We start from the raw sequence: 9,768 nt of genomic DNA, 5'->3' as shown, positions 1-9,768 counted from the left end.
ACACTTATTTAAAAAAATTCATTCTCAGAGTTTTGAAATTGGCAAGAGAAGTGATTGGAGGCATCACCCTTTTTTTATACCCTTTCCTTAAAAGGAAAGGTCGGCCACACACACACAACCCATGCATTAATATATCATGCATGTGTGTATATATATATATATCATGCATACATATGCACCTACATATACACATAATCTCATACATGCATCTACATTATGCACATAATTTCACATACTAGCATAATCAAATATAACAATTTATCATGCTGTCACGTAATCATATATAATAAATAATCACGTATTCATTACTTCAGGTGATAACCAAGATCCAGTTATCATATTTCGTAAAAAAAGTTTCGAGAACACAACATTGGGGTTTAATTCATGTTGTATAGAGAACATTAATTTTCATTATAATCTGATCAAAGGGTTCCTTGTACATCTCCTAGAGTCCTAGGTAAAGAAAACGACATCAAAATAAACAATATTTGCACTTGTTCAAGATTATACCAGTTAGTGTGTTATTCATGGATTTTGTGTTCGAGTTCTTTTTGTTTAAATCGAATTTCACTTTGGTTTTCTATTCTTAGAATTGATGGGGATGGGATCTTTGGGAAGGACAACAGTTTAACAGAGATGTTTTGTCATTAGCGGAGATATTGATGTTCACCGGAGACCGATGTAGTTCTTACTTCTCAGGTCTGGTTATATTCACCACAAAGAGGATTAACATAATAATATGTAAAATATATAATATTTTATTATTAGTTTTTAATAAAGAATAAAGAAAGAAAAGTAAAAAAAACCAAGTTACCCCCCTAACTTAACGAACTTATATAATGGAATTAGTTAAAGAGAAGAAAAAGAGCATGATGATGAAAAAAACAATTTTAATAACTGTGGACGAAAATAGTCATAGACAACACAATACTTCCTGTTGCTTTTCCAAAACTCCCTTCTTGTATCAGCAAACCATCACCCATTAATACAACACCAACATTAGTTGATTCCAAATTAAAAGCAATGCCTATTATACCCTATTCAAATTCTACTAATTCACCCGGATGGTTGGATGTGTAGATTCTCTCTCAGAGAATATTGTGGTTTGAAAGTGTTTAGGACCTAAATCTGGGTGCCGAAACCACATTTACAAAAATCATAGTTTACACTAAGTTTTAAAGTTTTGAATATCATAAGATTTTGAGGGAATTCTAAATTTTGGTAAAATTTTAATTTATTAATTTAATATTTAATTTTTATTAAACTTTAATATAAATAACAACGTTTACATGATAAATATTGTATTTATGTAGTGCATTTTAATATTTACTTCGAAATATTTATATATTGTTGATTATCAATATCCTCAGCTACAGAGTGTTCTGATTCCGTTTCCCAGTCCAGTGGAGGATAAGGTCAGATGGCTTGATAATAATCTTTCTCGGGGCGATTTTGAGGTAAAATTGGCTTGGAAAACTATCCAAGAGGTGAAGCCGGTTGTGCATTGGTATAAACTAGTTTGGAATAAAGCATACATTCCTAAGCATGCTCTTTGCATGTGGATGGCTTATCAGAAGAAACTGCCAACTCAAGATCGTATAAGTCAGTGGAAGCATGAACCGCCGGATTTAAAGTGTGTGTTTTGTAACTTAGTGATTGAAACGCACAATCACTTATTTTTTGAATACAATTACTCAAGCAGTATTTGGGAAGTTATTAAAATGGAGGTGGGATTACCGAACTGTCCAAACAATTGGGAGGATATTCTTCATAGAGGGTCCACCCAAACTTGGAAATCTTGGTCTTCGGTTCAAAAACTTGGTATTTCGGCAACGGTATATAATATCTGGAGGGAACGGAACAGGAAGTTYTTTGACAATTTCAATCATTCRGGGGATAAAGTTATTGCGGAAATCAAGATGCAGATTCTTCATCGGATGGCTTGGAAGACAAGGAAGAAGTTAATGAAGTCCAATGTTAAGTGATTACGTGGGTGGTGTGCCTTCTCGGTTTTGGAACTTAAGGGTTTTTCTTGCCTTTTGCCTTTTGGCTTATGGTTTTCTTCTGTTTTGGTGTAATTCCCTTTGTCATTTTTGGCTCCTTATGACTTGGTTTGTAAGTCAAAGTTGCCGTAGTTTTTCTTGTTGATTGCTTTGTTTCGGTGACACTCTTTTACTGTCTTTATAAAATTGCCTGGGGAAACTCTTCCCCTTTCAATATATATATATATATATATATATATATGGTCTAGTTGTTCGGACTTCGGTGGAAATATATTGGGTCTTAGTTGTTCTTAATGAAATATGCTGGGCCTTCCTGAGATTTAGCGGCTCTTAATGAAATGTATTGCGCCTGGATAGGCTTCGGTCACTATTGATCAACTATGTTCGGCCTTGATAGGTGGTATTGGACGAAGTAGCTGTTAACAAACCTAATTGGGCCTTCATGGGTGGTAATAAATTATATTGAATCTTCATGAGTTTAGTGACTCTTAATGAACTTGATCGAGCCTTGATGGGCTTCATTGATCTTAATTAGCTATAATGGGCCTTGATAAATCATATTTGACTCAATGGTTGTTAATGAATCTTGAATTAAGTTTGTCGTCTTCATTCTCCAACTAAACTCATTTTAGTATGTAGCGCTTGAATTATCTTTATTTAGTTATAGTGGAATGGATTTAATATTTCTATTTTAAGATTATATTGCAAACGATATTTTTCATAAGTTCGGATAACTATGAAAAGATTTATGGATAACCGTCTTATTTCGGTTTGATTCGATTTAGTTCAACCTACGATTTGGTTTCAATTTGGATATTTAGGTATCCACGCCAGGCATTTCCGTTCACATTCTTCCCACAAAATGAACCGAACAATGAACATCCCTATCCTTTCTAAACCTTACAGTGAGATTTTCTGAATCCATTTTGTTTTACTATTTACTAGTTTTAAGGATTTGCTTAATCACTTTTTTGGCACTTCTTAAAAATGTAATTATTTTAGCTATAAAAAATCAAATTTATTATAATATCTTTTTTCATATTTTAAAATCTAATTATTTTGATCTTAAAATATTAAAATCAAAATTAAAGACATTTTTTGGTCCATTCATCTCTTTTAATTGATTGTTGTTGGCATTTATTTTAAGTAAAATTTAAATTTTTGGAGAAATGAGTTCCTGATTTTGAAAAATGCAAGACCTTAAAAATGGAAGCAAATCATCTCTCATGCTTCTTGTTAGAAAAACTTATTGTGAAAAACCCTAATATCCATATTGGTCTTCCTCCTTCCAAGACGTCACTTTGCTGGGAATAAATTGATCGTCTACTTGGTAGATCGAGCCTCCATATAGGTAAGTAAATTAGGGGTTTTAGTTGATTCATACATACAGTAAGTCGATACTTTTCGGCTTGACTGCTTTGCGTAAATGATTTTCAGTTTTAATTGATTATTGATCAACTAGGGTTCAAGCCAAAGTGATTATTGCTATGTTTAGTTGGTTATGTTGTAAATTTAGGTTACAAACAGAACTGAACTACCATTAATTGTGTTGTTAGTTACTTTGTAAATTGTAAAATTTACTGTATGATTACATGCTCAACAATTGCTCTTTGTTGTTTTTTTATTAGGTGGTGCATTCGCCACTGTGGCTAGGATACTCTGCCATGAAACATCTCACGTCGTTGTCTTCTTGTGTATTATTTGTTACTGAATCTTCAACAGAAACTCATCAAAGCAAGAATTCCCAGCTGAATTCCGGGCTGCAGATCTTCAAGAAAATTAACAGTTTGCATTCAAGGCACTGTTGATGCAGTAGCTTACAAAAATTCTACTTCACAATTTATGGCAAGACTAAGATATCTGAAGCAAATTTCTATCAGGGCTCTCATTTCTCCTCTCAGTAAAAATGATACCTTTTATAAGTATTCAACTACAGCAGCATCTGCTGCCACCAATATCGTCCTTTTAAATCCATTATATTCGTCTGACTCACCAGTACAGAAATTACAGGCAGAGGATGTGGTGGTGACGTTCCGAGAATGGTTCATGTCTGGTAGGAGCCCTTTTATTGAGCGCATACTTGAAATCTTATCTTTTGATGGTGGCAGCAGAGGCATTGGTGAGAATGAAGATTTCATGTCTTCACGTGAAGCCGTAGATGTGGCTCTGTCGCAGTTGAATCTTCATCTTACTGAGTCACTCGTTCTTGATGTGTTGTCCTACGGGAAAGATGTGTTGTCTTGCTTGAAGTTCTTTGATTGGGCAGGGAGGCAACCAGGGTTTCACCATACTCGGGCTACGTTCAATGCTATCTTTAAGATACTTTCGAGGGCAAAGTTAATGTCTTTGATGTTGGATTATCTGGATAACTATTCTAAGCATCGCGGCGGTCACAAGACCAATTTTCATGCCATTTTAGTGATGGGTTATGCTGTGGCAGGAAAATTGGAGATTGCACTCCAATTATTCGGCCGAATGCGATACCAGGGCATTGATTTAGATGATTTTTCTTATCATGTACTCTTGAATGCTTTGGTAGAGGAGGATGATTTTGATGGAGTTGAGTCAGTTGCAAGACAGATTAAGAGTCGAGGGTTTGAATCAGAGGTCACTTATTCTATATTGATTAAGGCTTTTTGTAGGAAAAAGGAGTTTGATAGAGCAGAAACATATCTTCGTGAAATGATGGATAGTGGGGTCAAAATAAAGAGTCGTGGGCACATGGTTGGTGCTCTCGTGGATGGGTTATGCAAGAATGATCAATTTGATAAGGCTGGGAAATTGGTGGATGAGTTTGGGGAATTCTATGTCTATGATATATGGATTAGAGAGCTTCTACGGGCTAGGAAGCTAGATGGAGCTATGGAGTTCATGCAGAAGACAAGGAACCAGGAGTTGGTCGTTCACTATGTCCCAGATATTTTCCGTTATAACACCTTGATAATGAGGCTTTTGAGAGAGAACAGACTTGAGGAAGTGTGTGATTTGGTAATTGAGATGAGGGAAAACAATATACCCCCTGATGAGCTGACTATGAATATTGTTTTGTGCTTCTTTTGCAAGGCAGGGATGGTTGATGTTGCTCTCAAATTATATGATTCAAGAGGGGAGCTTGGGTTATCACCGAGTAGCATGGCTTTTAATTATCTTTTGAACACCCTCTGTGGGGATGGAAGTGTTGTTGATGCATATCGTATTTTCAAGAATCTAATTAAGCAAGGGTATTTTCCTGGTAAAACGACCTTTTCTATCCTTGCTGACGCTTTATGCAAGCTGGAAAAGCTTGAACTGATGAATGAGTTGTTTCTTATAGCGTTAGAGAAAAATGTTGTACTGACAGATTCAATTCATGAAAATTATATCATGGCCCTTTGCAGGACTGGGAGAGTTGAGGATGGTTATTTCATACACCGGGAGCTCAACAAGCTCCAGAAAGTTACAACTAGACGTGCTTATAGTAACATGATAATCGGGTTTATCAAGTCAAAAAGGGGAGACATTGCTGCTAGACTACTGATTGAAATGCAAGAAAAAGGTCACACCCCAACCCGTCTATTGTTCAGGGCAGTTGTTCAAAGTGTATGTGAGATGGAAAATCCAGAGAAACAATTTCAAAGGTTGTTGGAAATGCAGCTATCTCTTCATGAGCTTGATTGTGGTGTTTTCAACATTTTCATGGAAGGAGCTGGCCTTGCCAAGAAACCTGACCTGGCAAGAGAAGTATATGAGATGATGAAGAGAAGTGGAATTTCTCCTAATGTTCGTTCTGACATTCTAATGTTGAAGAGTTATCTAAGGAGTGAAAAAGTATCTGATGCTCTACATTTTTTTTATGATATCCTAAAGAGACGAAAGATAGGCAGAAAAGTATGCAATACTATGGTCACTGGTCTTTGCAAAGCAAATAAACCGGACATAGCATTAAGCGTCTTTTCAGAAATTAGAGAGAAGGAGAAGACCGTCAGACCAAGTCTTGAATGCTATGAGGAACTAATTTATGCATTGTGCAGACATAAGCGATATGACAAGGTCATGGATCTTATTGTTGACTTGATTGGAGTTGGCCGTCCTCTGTCATCCTTTATTGGTAACAACTTGCTTTTGCATTCAATGAAGCATCAGGAGCTATACAACACTTGGATGGACTTGAGGTCCCCTGATGAGATGTCTCCTATTTGGAGACTTATGGAGCTAGTCGATTTGTTTTCCAACCATTTTAGAAATGACATTGATCCTAATGACTTGGAAAAAGTAGTGGGAAACTGCTTCCCACTTGATATATACACTTACAATATGCTTATAAGAAAACTAAGCATGAAACAAGTAGATGATGCTTCTCTGTTGTTTCAGAAGATATGTCAAAAGGGGCATGAGCCCAATCAGTGGACCTATGAATCTCTGGTGCATGGATTTTACAGGCATGGTAGGAAAACTGATGCTAAGGTGTGGGTGGAGGAGATGTTACGCAGAGGGTTTGTTCCAAGTGAGGCTACTAAATTATTGCTTTAAGTATGAGGAGAGGGTTATATGCTTGCAGAAACAGGTGCACTATATTTAAGCTACTAGACTTTGATTTTTGATGCCCAGAATTCATTCATATTAAACCTTTAGTTTGACTTCCATGTACACTTCGTTTCCCCTTTAGATGTGATATTCTTATCAGAGAATACAATAATAAAGACATTAGTCATTTTCATATATAACTCGGATATCATATTATTTTGTTCTGCTTTGTGACATTAGAACGATGGATTTGTATGATTTATAGCTTTCTTGTGGCAATTGCCTTTGATCTTCAATTACTAATATTTCCAACAAGATATGATAAGATATATGATGCACTGATATATTGTACCATTGCTTTATTAATAAAGCGCATTAGATGATATACTAAAGGGTGGACCTTTCTTATACCAGTCAGATGTGGCTTTATATCTTTTTGGTAACTCCCCCAATATTCTTCAGTCTTCACATATTCTTCTAAAAGATATATGTTTGACCCCTCCTATGACTTGGCCACCTCACAATAAATTTTAACTACGTGGCTGTCGTATTCCAATTACTTCTCATGTTTTGCCTACCTAACCTATTTTCTTCCACTATTGTTTACATGCTTTTTATATCTTTCTTATATGGAATCAGGGACTCGTAACCATAAAAATGCCTTGGATTGCTCTTATATATGACATTGCTGCTATCTTAGTACAGTGCTTCATCTAAAATCATCAAATGCACTATTCTTGATCATCATCAAGAATATTTGGGTTTGTCCCATGACTATGGTGCAGTGTGCCCGCTCTGTGTTCTACAGTTACTGATTGTTGTAGAACACTTGTGAACTCGATTACCATTTTTGAATGGAGGACTTTCACTGAGATCTTATGTAGGAGTTGCTACTATATCATATGCATTTATCCGTTTATAAAAACAAACAACCTTATTGATTCTGCTTTCAGACTCCAGCACCACCTCTTATCATAAGAAGGGAAATGAGAATTCAGACTTCAGTACCGTTAAAAAAAACAACCAGCACGAAAGTGTCACATTTTTTATTATATCATCGAATAAGTTGTGTGAATAAAGCAATGGTACCAGACTAAGCCTGTACTCTTTGTTGTAACTAAATGTAGTTATTTTTTGGGCCTCATTTTCTTCTTTTTGTTATTTACTAGAGTTTGGATTTTACACTTCGTTCCTGTATGTCAGGGCTTGATTCCACATGCTGAACTCTCGCTATGGCTTTAAAGAACATTCTTCCTGGCATTTTGGCCACTGGTCCTTGTAACTGTTGCATTCTTCTCTGCTATTTACCTTGTAAGCACTCTCGACCTTATGATGCTTTTATGATTTACGAATACTTCTGCTAATCTTCTCAGCTATTCCTTGTTTTAGTTCATACAATTTGATTCATGCTGTGTTTTGGAATTCAAAATTTACAATTAATAAATCGATGTTAGGTTGCATTATGGAGTTGAGTCGCTTCCTGGCTGATGCAAAAGATGGAAAATTAGAAGGCAAAATGCAACAAAGTATTAGAATTTCATATTATGTACCCATTTTCACCGGTAACATGCTGATCTTGTAACATTTGATGACGTGAATACCCATATGCTAAAGGTTTTAGGAATTATTACCAAAGGGTTATGACGTCATCAAATGTACAAGATCAATAGACCACCGGTTAAAGTTGGTAAAAGATTAGAAATTGGAAACTTTGTTACATTGATTGAGAAAGAAAAGTTATTTGTTACACCAAATAGGAATTAACAACAAACTTTTGTTGCACTTTGCCCAAAATAGAAAATGGAAAGACGGAGTCACTCTATTTTTCCTTGTTTCTCCTAATTATGTAATCTTAAATTGATTGGCTGGATGAACAAAAAGGTTCTGTCTCCTTGTTTTATTCTGGGGGTCTGCTTTATAACTGTGCCACTGATATCATATGGAAAACCCTCAGGTGAAGCATGTTATCTGATGTGAGTGTACAAGCAACTACCATGTTCTCATATAATGAAAATATTATTTTGTTACATATGAAACTTTGTTAACTAATATTCAAACTGAAAGGGAGAAAAAAAGGAAAACAATTAAGAATTATTCGAGGTGAAATTTGGACAGGTGTGTGAATGCATGTTATCCTGGCTCGTAGTAGTTAGCACCACCTCGCTCCCAAATGAAGATTTCACTTTTGAATTTGAGTTTGAAACAAATTACTTCTTGACTTCAAGTGTTTGGCTATTGGTTAGATAATATGACTATTACTTCTTGAGTTTGGTAACAAGTGTTTGGCTATTGGTTAGATAATATGACTATTACTTCTTGAGTTTGGTAACAAGTGTTTGGCTATTGGTTAGATAATATGACTATTATAATGTTCATTGTTGATCATATGGCACAAGAAAGTTATGGGGAACAATTCAATCACATAATTATGATTGCCAGGTGACTAAGTGAGTTGTTTCTAATTTTAGGATAGTTAAAAAGAGTTGTTTCTTCTGTCACGATGAAATTCAAAATTAAAGGTGCTTCCTTTTCAAGAAAGATTTCATTTTAGAACCTTGATGTTATTGAGTTGGGTGACTGGGGTGCATGAGATATTGCGTACCTGAGAAATTTGTCAAATAATGAATCATTTGACTGAACAATGTAGATACAGTTCGAAAAGACCGAGGGTATGTTCTAGTTGTGTTATAAAATTTGTCACCTAAACTATATCATCATAAGTAGTAAAACATAAATAATCTAAATATTCTAGGAAAAGATCCATGACTGTTATGAATAACTAAAATTTTCTAAATATCTAGGAAAAGAAGGAAAAAATTATGATTCTTGGACATATAGATTGCAGCATCATTATCACAATGCATTTCCAACAAAGTAGACAAGGAATCTCCTAATTATGAGTACCTATCGTTGAACCCAAGTCAATTCACTTACTGTATGCACCATTGGTCTTATACTCAAACTACACCACAGAATTAGCGGCCTAGCAATCGGGAGCTGGTTCAACTTCATAACTAGTATGCTATTTGATAGGAACTCAAACAATTTGGAAGAATGAAAGCCTTAAAAGGCAAGGGAAATCAACAAATGATTATTCACGAAATTGGAACTTACCATAGAAAGAACAAACACAACTCCAGGGAAATCTCCCTCTCTCAAAGCCACATCTAAGAGCTTAACTCAATTAACAAGAAAAATCTCAATGACCTCATGCTACCCGCATTCCTGCCATTTATTAGACACACTTTCAATATGAGATAGC

General features: G+C 35.4%; 1 protein-coding gene across 1 annotated transcript; it reads left to right on the top strand.

Moving 5' to 3' along the window:
- Positions 1–3,279: 3,279 nt before the first annotated feature.
- LOC112514422 (pentatricopeptide repeat-containing protein At1g71210, mitochondrial-like) lies at positions 3,280–9,169 on the top strand. The gene is made up of 3 exons (XM_025120893.1): positions 3,280–3,354; positions 3,632–6,546; positions 7,710–9,169. Exon 2 carries the CDS (start codon positions 3,846–3,848, stop codon positions 6,510–6,512), a length of 2,667 nt encoding a protein of 888 aa, XP_024976661.1. The 5' UTR covers positions 3,280–3,354; positions 3,632–3,845; the 3' UTR covers positions 6,513–6,546; positions 7,710–9,169.
- Positions 9,170–9,768: the final 599 nt, after the last annotated feature.

This window comes from Cynara cardunculus, assembly GCF_001531365.2.
Source record: "Cynara cardunculus var. scolymus isolate 2C chromosome LG 6, CcrdV1, whole genome shotgun sequence".
NCBI lineage: Eukaryota > Viridiplantae > Streptophyta > Magnoliopsida > Asterales > Asteraceae > Cynara > Cynara cardunculus.
The sequence above is the reverse complement of the archived record's forward strand: the minus strand, read 5'-3'. Positions and strand labels throughout refer to the sequence as shown.